Genomic DNA, 15,201 nt, shown 5'->3' with positions numbered 1-15,201 from the left:
AAAAAAAAAAAAAAATTATGAAACAAAACTTTGTTTTGAACGAATAATATGTATAATAATAATAGTGACAATTTAAAATATTTTTCTATAGTTCATGATTTTAAATTCAAGATTTTCTTGTTTCTAATAATATTATTTGACAAAAATAACATATGAATATTAATTTATCACTATTATATTAAAAATTCAAAGAAGTGAACTATTTAAAAATTTACTTTATCATTACGTTTACTTTTTGTATGTACTATTTTTTTTTTTTGAACCTCTTAAATCAACAGTATAATTCTAATTTCGTTAATCAGACGCTGAAGCAAGGGCGCAGAAGGAACAAGAGCAAAAGGCGAGCAGTGACAACCGTGAGGATAGCGATACGGCACAGCCAGCATCTGAGGAATGAAAAATTCGGCGAGCCATTATATTTTTCAGAAACATATGTAATTTTAGGCTACGAAGAAGCTCGTGATCTTATACACCGAATGATATCCAGTGACACGTGTAAATGAATCGCGAGACGGATAAAATAGCGACCTCTATTGACGATCGGGTAAACGCGCGAAAATTCGAACGTATAATTAGGAAAAATATTCCCACGATTATTTATACCGTTTTGTTTATCACTATATTTCACGTTTTTATCGTTCGACCAAATTATCGATGTCCTTTCTCTATGTCGATTACCTTTCCAATTCTTGGAAACATCATCTTGATTTTTTCTCGCGACTCAACATAGCCTCTGCATGGTCATGTTCTATTCTCATATCTTCGTTGAGAAATATTCGCGATTTGTAAATATATGCTTCAAAATTTTTCTTATTCTACGCTATTATCGAGCAATCGATTGATAGATTACTTTTTTATTAAGCTTTGAATTAACGCCTTGATATTAATGATAAAATGTAGTGATACTAGATGGATTTTATTATTTAAATAATGAATGATATATAATTTTTTTCAAAGATAATTTTTTTGACAATTTTTTATTTCTTCAATTATTTGAATAGTATTTTTAAATTTTAATTTAAATATTATATTATATAATTATTAAACATTATACAAATTCATTGATGATTCGTATAACTTATTATAATTTTTATTATTTGATTTAAAATTTAATATTCTAAGAACACGATTCTAATAAATAATGAAATCTTGGAAAAATATGATAAAAGAAATATCGATTTTTTTTTTTTTGTAATGGTTCTGAATGAAAAGATCTTCTCATAAGATGGGATTATCTATTCTTCGTTTCTGTTCAATGAAGATAAAGATTAATGTTTAATTTTCAATTGAATGAAAAGTCAATGAAAAATTCATTTGACTAATATGGGTCATATAGTTGAATTATACATAATACAAAATGACATGACTCGTTATATTCTTCATACAATTTGCATACTATATAAGGATCGCGACTCGTGTGATCGCTGAGTCACATCAATTTTTAATAATCGATACTCGATTTTGATTGTCCCATCGAACATAACTCATGTAGTTATGTTTTGATTGAAGATAAAACGTAACGTACATTAGATGCTTTATATCAACATAATAAGATACTATTAAGATACTGAAGTCTTATCTTCTTTTTTTCTTGCAGATTCATTTCCTTTTCACATTTCATAGTCATATAAAAAAAGAGATAAAATATAATTCCACAAGATTTGAACTAAATAAATTAGAATAATATTTTTTACTACTTTATTCTTATCATTTTTTTTTATTACTTTTACTCTTATATTCAAATAAATCAAATTTTAATTATTTATTACTAAAGTAAATATACAGAACCATTACAAATCAAATAAAAAAAAATCAAATCAAATAAATGCGAATATATTAAATATATTGATTTAATGAAACCATATTTTGATAATTAATTATAAACGATATAAAAATAAAAACAATAAATTAATACAAAAAATGAAAATAGAAGCGATCAAAAAAAAAAAAAAGGATAATCATCAAGGCGTTACTCTCTCAGCTTCTTAATTTACGCGTAAACTATCTAAACTATCTAAAATGTAGAAATAATTGGTCGAGTTTCCATCATAAGCGTAGCCTAAAGTTACTAGCCGCGATAGGTGGCGAGAATCGAGCACACATTACGTATTATAGAAGAAAAATGCAAAATGAAATCGTAAACGTACTTAGTGCACAATTGTCCATACGCGATTAAGTGCTAGCGAATATGAAAGGACGCTAACATGTCAAAAGGATTTCCATAGCAATTCCATCACAGTTGGAAACGCTGTCTTTGTCCGTACCTGTTTTTTCTTACAATTAGTGTGTAACTACGAGCATACGTTTTTTCATAGGAACGAAGACTTTCATCTTTGAGAAAAGAGAGAGAGAGAAAAAAAAAATAAATAAAATAAAAATTGAATTAGATCGTATGAGCCACGCGAAATAACAATTATTCATCATTCTCATTTTCTTATAGAAATTCTCGAAATTTATAGTTTATTATATTTTTTTAAGAAAGATTCGATTCAATCTGTTCCTTATAAATAACTCTACGTTTATACAAAAAACGTTTATACAAACTTATCAATCTGATTTTTTTTTTATGGAAATTTTTAATTTCTTATATCTATTATATCTTTTTAAGAGAATAATCATAGATTCCGACTTATTTTAAACTTTTACTTATAAACAAGTAAGTTTATAATCGCTAATGTTTTGCACACAATATTAGGGTATTCGAGAAGTTATTTTAATTATTTGCAAAATAATTATCAAATAAAAATATAAATAAAATATTAATATATCGCTTGAAAGCCTTTTCTACAGCTAATTAATATAGCACATGTTTCATCATTTGATGAAATAAAATCTTAAAATAAGCAATATTTTCATGAATACCCTAATATTTGATCAAAATATTTTTCTCGAAGCTTTATCAAGAAAATTGATCGAATCATTAGCACGTAGTTTGCAGAATCGATAGACGCAGCTGGCCGTCGCACAAGTGTCGAATTCGAGGCGAGGCTTCCGCGAAAAGAGCGTAATGTTCTTCTCGTTGAAACATCGTGAAATTGAAAGTCTTCGCGCTATATCATTTTTAAATGCCCTCGCGCGATTCAGGTTTCCGCGAAACTTACACTTGCTTTCTCGAAACTTCGACCGACTGGCACGAAAAAAGTTGCTTCTTTTCCGAGAAAGTCCGATTTCTCTGGTTCGACTCGTGAGATTCGCTTCAAAGTATTCCCATAAGGGAAAATTTGAGATTCCTTACAAAATTATTTCGAATTTCGTTTCAAATTAAAAATAAATCGCTGCTTTTTTGATTCGATTTTTGAAAAAATATTTCTTTTTGTAGCTTTTTAAGATACATTTCCCGAAATTAAAGAAAAAATGAAATAGATATCAAATAGATATCAATTAGAATAGATTCAATTATTACGCTTAACGATAGAATGAAGATTTTTTTATCTTTGAAATTTTTTAAAATTCAGATGCTTTTGAGAAAATTAATATTTATTTTTATTAAAATTATTTGTTTGAAATAGTAACATATTTAATAATTTTTTATTATATCTTTTTTCATTTTTAAATACAACTCTCAACGTTCTACTGCAAATTAGATTTTGAGATTTTATTAAACAAATCTCGTTTCATAATTTAACTGCTTTAAGAAGCTTCTTTACATTTTATAATCTTCGCTTTGGTCTCTTTTGGTTTCATTTAATTACAAAGAAGTAGATTATTCACGAAAGATTTATTTGAAGAAAATGAATCTTAACAGAATTTCGGAAAATTATATTAATATCATTACAGCTATAAAATTATATTATAATCTCTTTTCATAACCGATAATTTTTAAGAAAATGTTACCAAAATTAAACGCGATTAAAAAATATTCTATCTGATGAATCAATATAAAAGCTACTTAAGATATTGTAGTAATAGAAGAACGAAATTCTATAGAGAATTTTCGTTACATGTATTATGGATTTTCGATAATCCTATATAATTTTGATTATATAAAACAATTTCAAAAAATATCATAAAAATTATCCACGTAAAAATAAAATCTGAATAAAAATACCATTTTCTGAAAATATTGAAATCTAATTTATTGAATAAATGGAATATTCGAAGAAAAGGAATAAAAATCGAATCAACGAAAAAAAAAGCAGACGAATATCGAATCGAGAAGAATCGGATTCTAGCTGTCTGAATTAGATCCACAGGGATATAACGTCGTTGTACATACTTTAGATGTGTATTCGTATACACAAGGTGCAGCTTTAATGTATGTAAATGTAATGTAAAAGAAATATCATTAGCGTTTATTTAACGTGTGTGCTACGTTTGTGTACATGTATATATATACGTATAAAAACAGTATAGGGACGGAATAGATGCGTACCTGTGCAATTCAGGCAAAGAAACATCGCGAGAAAATGAAAATAGCGAACGTATAGATATAATTTGAACGTTCGATCGAACATATCGAGGAATCGTTTTATCCTGTTAACTCCGACCGATTGAACAATGAGTCCAAAATGTTAATTCTACGGAAAATCGAGACTCGTTACGTTTGTCGAAAAGGATAAAAATGTAAAAGTGTCATAAATTTGGCGTGCTCGAAACGCTATCTTATTTGTAAGAAATATAAAGGATATATAGGATAAAATCTCTAGCTCGAAGGTTAAACATATCCGTCCTGTATTTATTTTATTTCTCTCCTTCGCGTACGTGTCGTGTTTTAATGATACATTATTCGATATGCTACTCGATATGGATGAGAAATTATATTTAAATTAGGTTTTGTCGTATTTTATTTAAACTAAAGACAAAACGAAGAATTTTAATTAATGATTATCATTCAATTATGATTCAATCATATTTATTTTAGCAATGATATGAGAAAATGTTATGATCGATTAAATTATTTTAATTTTTTATTTGAATCAATTTCAAATTTGTTTTTTTTTTACGATATTGGTAAAATTATTCTTATATAGAGTATAGATTCAATATTAAAATTTATAATATTAATATTAAATTTTTATTATATAGTATTAATATTAAATACTATATTATAAAAAAACATTTGTATGCGATACAAATATTATATACTAATCAAAATTTATATACATTATAATTAAAATTTCTGTTTGATAAATTGTTTCAATTTTTATATTTATTCAAACACAAAATATCAAATAAAATAAATAATTATTTGAATTGAAAACAATATCTATTCAAATAAAACGATATATATTTAAATAGTTATTGTTTATATATAAATTATAATATAAATAAATATCCTTTAAAACTTCGATTTAATTTCACGAAGTCTCCTTTTGAGATAAATTAAAAAAAAAAAAAAATATCAAAATCTCATCCATACGATTAAATCTATTTCTTATTAAAACAAACAAAAGATCAGTGTCACGATAATCGTGATCTATTCTAACGTTCCAAAAACACGACTCGTACGTTGTTTAAGTGCGAGTAAGTTAATTGTACATATGAAAAAAAAAAAAAAAAAAAGAAAGAAAGAAAATTGTGGGCGAGATCACTTGCCTGTTCGCAATCAGATGAGCATTCGCGCGTTTTCGTTAGGGCGATTTCTCAAGTAAGACTGTGCACAAAGTTCGAATTCGTTGCTGATCGTTTCGAAAGCCAAGCACGCTCGCGCGATTTCGATGTGTTGCACGCTCGTATTCGTCGTGACGTCAACGCGACCACGCACTTGCCATTTTTGCATTACGTGCCAAGCACGAATTTGTTTTCCTTCCTGCAGCGGACGAGGGGCCAAAACGCGTGATAGAATTTAAAGAAAAAGGAAAAATGATAAAAAAAAAAAAAAGACAAACACATTTGGAATCAAGCTTGTACAAAAAGAATACTTCAATAAGAAACGCGCGAGCGAAGATGCCATCTAGAATACGCGTCTACGAACTAGATGCTTTCGATTTTTGATATTTATATGTTAATATTAGGAAGAAATATGATCGAATTAAAAAATTAGATGCATAATTTGAGGTAGAGAATATTGGATGCAGAAATTATATTGAAGATTTTAGTTTTTCTTTCATTTGAAGAATGAAAAGAGTCATATATTATCATTTTAAATCTTTATTTTTAAATAGTAATGATATTTATGTACTTAAAATAATTTATTTGGCTTGCAGGGATAGAAGCCAAAACTTTTCTACATAATATGTAGAAAATAGTTAACATTTAATAGAAAAATAGAATAAGAAAAGAAAAAATTTAATTCCAATCGAATCAGTATTTCATTAATTATACTTTGAATATTGATAGCTTAAACTTTAATTAAGTTTAAGTTGAACTTAATTAATGAAAATTATACTATTTATATCATTTGTTAACGATTATATATAGATATTTTTACTTCTAATCATATTTTGACTACGAATTTTATTTTAATTTAATTTTTTTTTAAATAATAATTTCATTTAATTCATTACTTTCTTTTATTATTATTCCTTTACTCTATTTCGTAATTTACATTTCTCCTAATTCCTTACGATTCAACTTGATGATTGATTTTACCAACTTCAGGTTAACTTTTATTATACATGATCCATTTTATTTTATTTTCAGATGGAAACACCTATATACATACATTCAGATCATCAGTCATTAAATTATAGTTACGTATAGAGAATCATTCCATTTCATCCTTGAGCTATTAACATTGTGCACATTTCTGCATCCAACTTCTCAAATTGTCAACGATTCCTCATTGTCATTATTTCACGCGTCTTCGCTCGCGTTATTCATTCTCACTTTAATCGTATAGAACTCTTTTCGAACAATTACTGGCCTTTCCTAGTAGAACAAGTAAAAAGATACGTATCAAGACCGCTTTACCAATTAAACAGACAGAGAAGGATTATGTAATGCGCTCTTGATAAGTATAACCTATTGTAACGCTTCGCTCTAGGTGTACCTAGTGAATAAAAAAATGAAAAGAAGTATAAATAATAAAAAAGAAATATATTATATATTGTATCATGGAAAAGACCGTGGCTCGTGCATAGAAGGTCGCGAGAGAAGAATCGATATTTCACGACAGAGAGGCTTCGAACAATATTCGACCAATAATTGTAATTCGTAAGATAAGCTAATTCAAAGATAGACATACACATGTGAACACATACTCATATACGTACATATGGATGTGCGCATAAAAGAGCACTTCTCGAGCCACGAAGCGTACAAATGTTCGATTTCTGTTGATTTTCGTATGGAAATATAATACGATCATCGATGGTACGACAATATTCATCGATTGAATATTATCATGGGAAACGATGGGAATCGAACAAACATTATACGCTTTTTCTTTTATCCTCAATTTTTTCGTTCGTCGTTCCTTCGTTCCACGTTCGGTTTAATCGGCACAAATTAACCAGAACAGATGTGTACATAATCGATAAAAAGAACAACCACTCAGCACCGTGTCCGTTTGATGTGATGTAATTAAATAATAATGACGTATAAGAGAAACAAAGAAAAAATGATAAGGGAAAATCTATATTAATATAAATACAAAGTATAAAATATAAATACACCTCGTGTATAATTAGTACTGTATTCTGCATAAATTTACCGAGAAATAAAAAATACTCGATTACTTATTGTTGTACGTTATTTAACAAGATATCTCTTCCATAAAATAATTTTGTATATCAAATATATAGGGTATTACCTATAAAAAATATATATAACGATATATAAAAATTGGATGAAATGAAATTTGTTAAGATTTTTAATCATTAAGCAAAAAAGATTAATCAAATATCGAAGTTATCTGTAAAATTTTTGTATAAATTTTATAGAATAATAGCAAATAATAAGAAGAAAAGGATAGAAATAATTTAAAAATTATAAAATTTGCGCCATTTTTATAGATTAAAATTATATAGAAAAAAGAGTATGAGAATTAATCACTAGAACCATTTTTTATCAAAGATATTTTTTCAAAGATTAAATAGTTTAGAAATTAAATATTATTGTTATCTCTTAAATATTTTAAAAAATATATTTGTATAATTTTGAGATGCTGATAAATTTTTATTCTTCTTTGTTTTTGGCATTTAAGAGATGGCGCTGAAGATTGATTCTTACTTTATCTTTATCCTTTTTATAATGCTTTTTTTCCTTGTCTATGTAGTTTCATTTACGGCACTCCAGAGATGGCGTTAAAGATCGATTCTTATTCTATCTCTATCTTTTTTATACTGCTTTTTGTCCTTGTCTATATAGTTTCATTTGCGACACTCTAGAGATGGCGCTGATTTAATAATTTGTAAACTATCTTCATCCTTTTCTAACTATTTGCTCTCTTTGTTTATTTACTTGCTCTTAATGTAATCACCTACGAAATATGGATTAATTCAATATATTTTCATTATTTTTTTTCAAAATTATAATATATTTTAATATTTAATATAAAAAAAATATTATAATCTTGATTTTTAATGTATTTGACGATAATTTTTTAAAAATAATATAATATATTCTGACAAGTGACACAAATGTTTTGATGCGATAATAACAAGATTTATACAAACGAAAACGAGCAACAAGAAAAAAGAAGAGTCCAAAAAATTTTGAAACATTTCATCCAATAATATATAAAAACATAACTAATTACTATATTTATACATTGAACACGTTAATATATTGTAATTTAACAAAAAAAAAAACTTCCATTAATTTTATCAATTTTAATATTTGAATTAAATGTGATTTTTACACGATCAGTATCAAATCATGAGTCACAAAATTTTGTAAAACGATAAATCTGTATTCTATATCTCGATTATGTATACACAGTATGTATAATCGTAATATAAAAGTACCATGAATCGGTGTATTACTGTTTGTCACTAACAAACCCATTCTTCGTTAATCAACTCAACCTCTGTTATACCGACAATTCCAAGGAATTCAAGAAAGGTAAGTAAAACTGTATTGATCGCGGGATACGCATGCGTATGCACTAATAGGATCACATGGAGAGGCAATGCAAGTCGAATAAACCAGCCAGTGCAAGCAACTGTGCTCTATGTTCCGTATATACGTCTCTAAAGTTAAGTAGTCGCGGTTTAGAGAACTGTTCGTGATCAGACACGTGTTTTCGAGTGATCATAAGGAGAATCAGATTGGATCAGGAAATTTAATCCGCCCACTTCTTCAAACGGTACGTATTTTATTTATTAACATCTATTCATTTGAATACTTCTCATTTTAATACAAATGAAAAACATTCTTCGAAGATCGTGTATGAAATATCAAATACAAACTTAGAAATCTACGTTTCTTTTTTAAAATAATCCATGTAAAACTTGCAAAATTCTCGATTTCATTTTTTCATTCTGTGCACCGATCAACTTTTTGTTTTTTTCGTTTCTTATCCACAATTTGGATAATTCTTCATTGGAATTAAAAAAACAATCATGTTGTTTTTAAATAGATAATTTGTTGCGTATAGAATATTAATCAGTAATTTAAATAATATAAAGGATATAAAAAAGTATAGAACGAGAAGTATAGAAATGACGAAATTAGTGAACATATTTTTTAGAATTGTAAATTGAGCAATGGCCCGTATGGTGCGGAATAACACGATATAGATAAAGCTGCATTGCGGTGATGTTCCACTAGACTGTATTTCTCGATGTGCTTTTATGCATTCGTGAAATTGTACGATTGTTTGTCCTTGATAGAATTACGTTTCATGTAACAATATAAAGTGAATAGATTCGCGATTTGTTCATTCTTCAATAATATATGTAATAATTTTTGACCTATCATTCTATAAATATGATTATTCTTTTAATGTGATTTAAAATATTCAAAATCTTGATTTAATTTTAATTTTATTTCGTTATTTTATTTTAAATACATATTAAATATTTTTAATTTACATTTTAGGGATTGATTTAAAATAATTTTTATATATAAATAATTTTGTATAATTGAAGGTTTTATTTATATCATTTTATGATACTATCGTATAGATAAAACATTGCATAATATCGATTCGAGCATTCATTGGATTGCAACGTATGTTCTCTAATAGCCTTGGCATGCTTGTTGCTCGATATTACAACCACCGTTCGATTTCCACCTCCGCAATTCCTGGTATCAATTTAATTTCAAATTCTTGCGGCTTTATCGAATTTTCGATAGAAATATTGACACGATCGATGATCTACTTTCGGATCCTAAAAAAACCCTTCCCTCTATTTTCCCTCTCGTAATATCACGATTTTCAAACAAACTTCACTTGAGTGGTCCGTAAAAGATATAGCCGACGATAGTATAAAAAAAAAGGAACAATGTTTAAAAATTATATATATATATTATCCTCATTGAACTATTGATATAACAATGATATAAAAAAAAATTATTATATTACAAAATTATTCAAAATTTAAATGACGTATGTTAAAATATAAATATTTTAAATATATTTAAATTTTTGTAAAATTTTGTAATATTCAATTTAAATCGATTTCCTAAATTTTCATTTTTTGAATTTTTACATTTATTTTGAAGTTTCTTATATTTCTTATGTTATAAAGAACATATCCTTTTCTTTTATATCTACATTTCTATATATATTATTCTTTTCCAATATTAAGAAAAGAAATGAGAAGAAACGCATCAAAATATTATAAATTTGCAAAAGGACAAATTTTAGAAAAGAATTCTTTCACGAGAAATGTAAAAATCTAAATTATAATTTAAATAATACAAAAAAAAAACTCACGAAATATTTTTATTCTAAATTTAACAAATGAATCTGTAAATAAAGAAATCGAATTACACAATCTATTATTATGTTAGGTAATCTAATCAGTTTCCGCATGCGGTTTTGTTCGAAATGATTTATTTTAAAGGACATCGTGATTATTTAAAACCGGTAAAAATTTCATTCACGATTGTATTACGCTTAATGAATGCGTGATAAGAAGCTTAAGATAACAAACGATTGCACGGTTTGTAATTCCATAGGCGTAAATATTAAAGATTAAGTTATATCACGCATAAATGTTAAAGAGGAAAAAGTTTACTTTGAAACAAAGTTTAAGTTCATAATTATCACGCGTAACTTTTAATATCTCACCTATCTATAAGCAATTTCTTTTTTATTTAAAAACAATATATCGTTTTTAGCAGCGTTTAATCATCTAAAAATTATCATTAATTTTATAAGATGAAAATTGAAACCATATTATACGGACAAAAATAAAAAATTAAAAAATAATTTATATGATTTCATTTAAAAGAATTAGCAAATCAGTTAATATGGTTTCGTGTTTTTTGTTTTTAAAATCGCTGCTTTTTATAAAATTAATATTGATAACTTTTGTTTAGACGAAAATGTGATTATAATATATAACTATTTATCTTCACCGCATTATTTTAATTAGAACGATCTATACATAGAATATTTTTAACTATATGTACATCATAGATCGATATCGTTAATTTTAAAATCATTCATATATTCCAGATGAAACATTATAAGTAACTGAATATATGAGATTACTTTGAAACAAATAATTTATATGTGAACACGATTTCTTAATTAAATATTGCAATGATATCTTAATCTACAATTATTTGAATCAACATTGATTTTTGTAAGTTCGATTTAGAGAATTATTTTAAAAACGTATTTTTTATTAATATTTTCAAAAAGAAATTATATCTATATATAAATCGTTATTTTTATAATGCGTATTAAAAGTGAGATACTTACTATCAACTAGGAGTCGAATTATATTAATATCAGAATAAAACACAATTTTACTTAACACAAATTTGAAAAACAACACGTTACTTACTAACGATGAATAGAAGAAACGAACAAATATTTTCATTATTTATAGGCTATTATTGGCAGTTATTTATTCCACATTCTACGTATATACATATTATAATAAATTGGAATTCCGCGTTTGACAGTAATTTATTATATGAAATTCAAATATATATTTCAAAATTATATATATATTTATATATATATTCGGGGAAATTCAACTTCGGTTATCCCTTTACACGTGTAATATTATAAAATAATTAATAACACAATATATACTTATTAATAATTTATCTTCTAATATATTTTTTAAATTTATATTTTTTTATTCCATATTTGACAGTAATTTATTATATGAGTTTCAAATACATTTATCATAAATTTAATTTAACATAAAATATGTATTAAAAAATTTTATTATTACTTTTTTTTCTACGTAAAAGTAGATAAACTTGTTTATTATTTTCACACTAATTGATAAAATATTGTTTACTATGTAAATATATTAATATATTTCTGTATTGTTTGTATACAAATAATGTTATTATTTATTTTAAATTTATGTTAAAGGAAAATATTAATATATAAATAATGTTAATATATTATTTATTAATATTTTCATATTACAATATATTTTTTTCGAAATATCAATACAAAGCGCATTTTTTATGAAATACATTTCAATTATGAAATGAAAATATTATGTAATGATGGATCTTGATGTTTAATTGAAATATGTATATCTATTGTACACATGTTGCGTCGATTAACGATATTCAAGAAATGAATTGTTTTCAATCATTAATATCGAAATATGTGTAAACAATAAATAATTATTACACTATATTTATAAGAGAAAAAAAAATAAGTTTTAAAAATTTTGATTTTAATATCAAAATAAATTTAAGAATTATTAATATTCTTCAAATTCTTTTTTCTTTATTTTTTTATTTTTAAAAAATAATTTTATATTTTGTTCATTCTTACCTTTTTTCTATCATGAAATTTATAATATTTATTTGAAAATCTCCAATATGTACAATAGTATCTTCAATTATATACATATAACCATGCAACATATTAATTTTAATTCACCCCAAAAATTTCATTTTCATACAAAAATCATCTTCCTATTTTGACAGACTTTCCCTGCGGACATTTATCGTTTTGCGTACAATGCCTCGATATTAATCCATCATATATAGTCACACATACACTCGTTGACCTACATTTCCGATGCACCTTTTATTACTTGTCCACAATTATCTTCTATTGCAACCAAACAATGCTCATTAGGCAACAAAAGATAGATAATATAATGTATATTTAAATAATTGGAATAACACATTCATTATTAAGGCTGCAACGAATATACATCTTATTGATGTTATGACAAATTTATTTGTGCAATAAAATAACTGTGTAACTACAATATAATGATTTGAAAAATTGATATTGAATAAACTTTATTGAATTTTTTTAATGTTTAAATTTCCCAAAGTGTGTAAATTTGAATGAAATTTACTAAATGAATTTAAAAAGAAATTTTCATATCATTATATTGAATATTTATATTCGCTATAAGTTTATTAATATATATAATGATTTTTATCATTTATCATGTTGTTAATTTCTTTTTTTTGTATTTTATTCATAATTAATATATGTTTTATCATTCTGATAAAACAGATTTTTGTATATTATTGTATATTTTTGTACACTCAAAATTTAATATATAAATCGTGAATAAACATAATCTAGTTAGTAGAAGAGATGAAGAATTTTTATAAAATTAAAATTAATAATTATCAAATTGTTATGTATCTTTGGTGCAGAAGATGGTGGATGTAACGACAGCTCCATCCACCGGTGGAGTATCCCTAATTGGACGCACCAGAGGTGCACTCAGATCCGTCAAGTCTGCGTTAGGAGGAAGTGGAGAATATCTTCAGGGTTTGGGTAGCAGAATAGGATCTGTTCTGAGTAGCAGTTTAGAAGAAAGTGAATTGACCACGACCCCGTCGACACCACCCTCTTCGCCACAAGCACCACCTCAGACTACTAAACCGGAAGAAGAACAATTGGCTAGAAGGAAATTAAGGCTTCCGAAGTAAGTTTCTATCTACGATTCCAAAGATATAATCCCAAAGTGTTAGAAGTAAAATAAATAATTAGATATTGTCCAAATCGACTAAGATTAACATCGAACATATCCCTTAAAATTCTATTCTCTTTTGTTTAAGACATTTTTTCGATAAAACTTTGTTTCCAATATTTTTCATTTTTTAATATAAAATAGAGTATGCTATTTCATTTTAATGAATCTGTGGGTAGACATTTTCAACTTTTTATCGAGAACACCCACATCAATAGGAAAGTTGCTCTTGCGTGGGTAGTGCTAAATGAAATTGAAAATTGCATTTTGATTGAGTATTCTTCTAAATGTTATTATCTATACATATTTATGACGGCTCAAGGAAAAAATATAATTTCGCGCAAACTTTAATTATATGGGAGACTAAGAATAAAACATAAATTTATATCTAACTTATTATTATTCATTAAACCCAAAAAATTTAGCATTAATATTTGAAATAATTTATGAGAAAATTTATAATTTTACTGTTCGAATAATAATACAGGATATTTCCTAGTTTTCCATAATCTATAATATGAAAAATAATGGGTTGAATATTTACCTATAACGTTGAATCGAAATATTTATACGTAATATTTTATATAATATTTTTTCCGCATTTTCATTCGTAGATTACTTTCCGCTTCGTGATTTGATCTCAATAGGAAATATCCAATATAAATATGAAACTTACTTCCGTAATATTCTTAAATTATTTTCAATATTCTCAAAGATATTTTCTAAAAGTTTATCTCCACGTTATGTGCGTTAGATTTGGAGCAGGTTTATCGTACGAAGATTACGAAGCGATAGCAAGGCATAAACTAGAGCGCCAAGGTAGCACCAATACCTCAAGGTGCATGAGAAAATATCCTCCGGGTATGACCTACGAGGAAATAGCTTCGTCGAGATCGGCTGGAATTAAAAGACAAGAAAGTAAAATTGAGGAAGATGACAGCCCCGACAGGGACAGTCAAGAAAGCATAGAACCTCTTCAGGAAAAAGATCTTAAGGCCACAGGACCTGATCCTTTTGATAAATTGAATTACAGAACAGGTGAGCAACCATGAATTTCAATTATTTTTATTGAATATTACGAAAAAAAATGAAATGTTCATTCATGAATAATAATTTTTATAAATACTGATTTATATTAAATTAATGTTAAAATTAAAATCAATATTGAAATTATTTTCTTCTAAGAATATCTATAATTTTTTATATCTTTTTAATGTCCAAAGTG

General features: G+C 26.0%; 3 protein-coding genes across 6 annotated transcripts in view; 2 read left to right on the top strand and 1 right to left on the bottom strand.

The window, feature by feature from the left end:
- Positions 1 to 576, top strand: part of LOC102673578 (calcium/calmodulin-dependent 3',5'-cyclic nucleotide phosphodiesterase 1-like) — a gene marked incomplete at its 5' end in the record, with an annotated part of 12,391 nt that extends 11,815 nt beyond the window's left edge. The window contains one exon of the mRNA XM_031514869.1: positions 303 to 576. Within this exon, the coding sequence (XP_031370729.1) occupies positions 303 to 397 (95 nt within the window). The remainder of the gene's footprint in view (positions 1 to 302) is intronic.
- LOC102672637 (alpha-glucosidase-like) overlaps positions 1 to 11,779 on the bottom strand; it is a 47,712-nt gene extending 35,933 nt beyond the window's left edge. The window contains exon 1 of one of the 2 annotated variants that reach the window (XM_031514865.1): positions 11,762 to 11,779. The gene's annotated coding sequence lies outside the window, so the exon portion shown is untranslated. Of the gene's footprint in view, positions 1 to 5,535; positions 5,554 to 11,761 lie in introns of those variants that run through there. The other variant, XM_031514867.1, reaches the window with a different exon arrangement.
- Positions 8,688 to 15,201, top strand: part of LOC102672321 (uncharacterized protein KIAA0513) — a 10,998-nt gene continuing 4,484 nt past the window's right edge. For 2 of the 3 annotated variants that reach the window (XM_006625130.2, XM_006625128.2), the window contains exons 1-3: positions 8,688 to 9,190; positions 13,660 to 13,931; positions 14,731 to 15,014. In XM_006625130.2, the coding sequence (XP_006625193.1) occupies positions 13,660 to 13,931; positions 14,731 to 15,014 (556 nt within the window). In that variant the 5' untranslated portion in view covers positions 8,688 to 9,190. Of the gene's footprint in view, positions 9,191 to 13,656; positions 13,932 to 14,730; positions 15,015 to 15,201 lie in introns of all 3 variants that reach the window. The other variant, XM_006625129.2, reaches the window with a different exon arrangement.

The sequence above is a fragment of the Apis dorsata genome, unplaced genomic scaffold (assembly GCF_000469605.1).
Source record: "Apis dorsata unplaced genomic scaffold, Apis dorsata 1.3 scaffold_1283, whole genome shotgun sequence".
Lineage (NCBI taxonomy): Eukaryota > Metazoa > Arthropoda > Insecta > Hymenoptera > Apidae > Apis > Apis dorsata.
The sequence above is the reverse complement of the archived record's forward strand: the minus strand, read 5'-3'. Positions and strand labels throughout refer to the sequence as shown.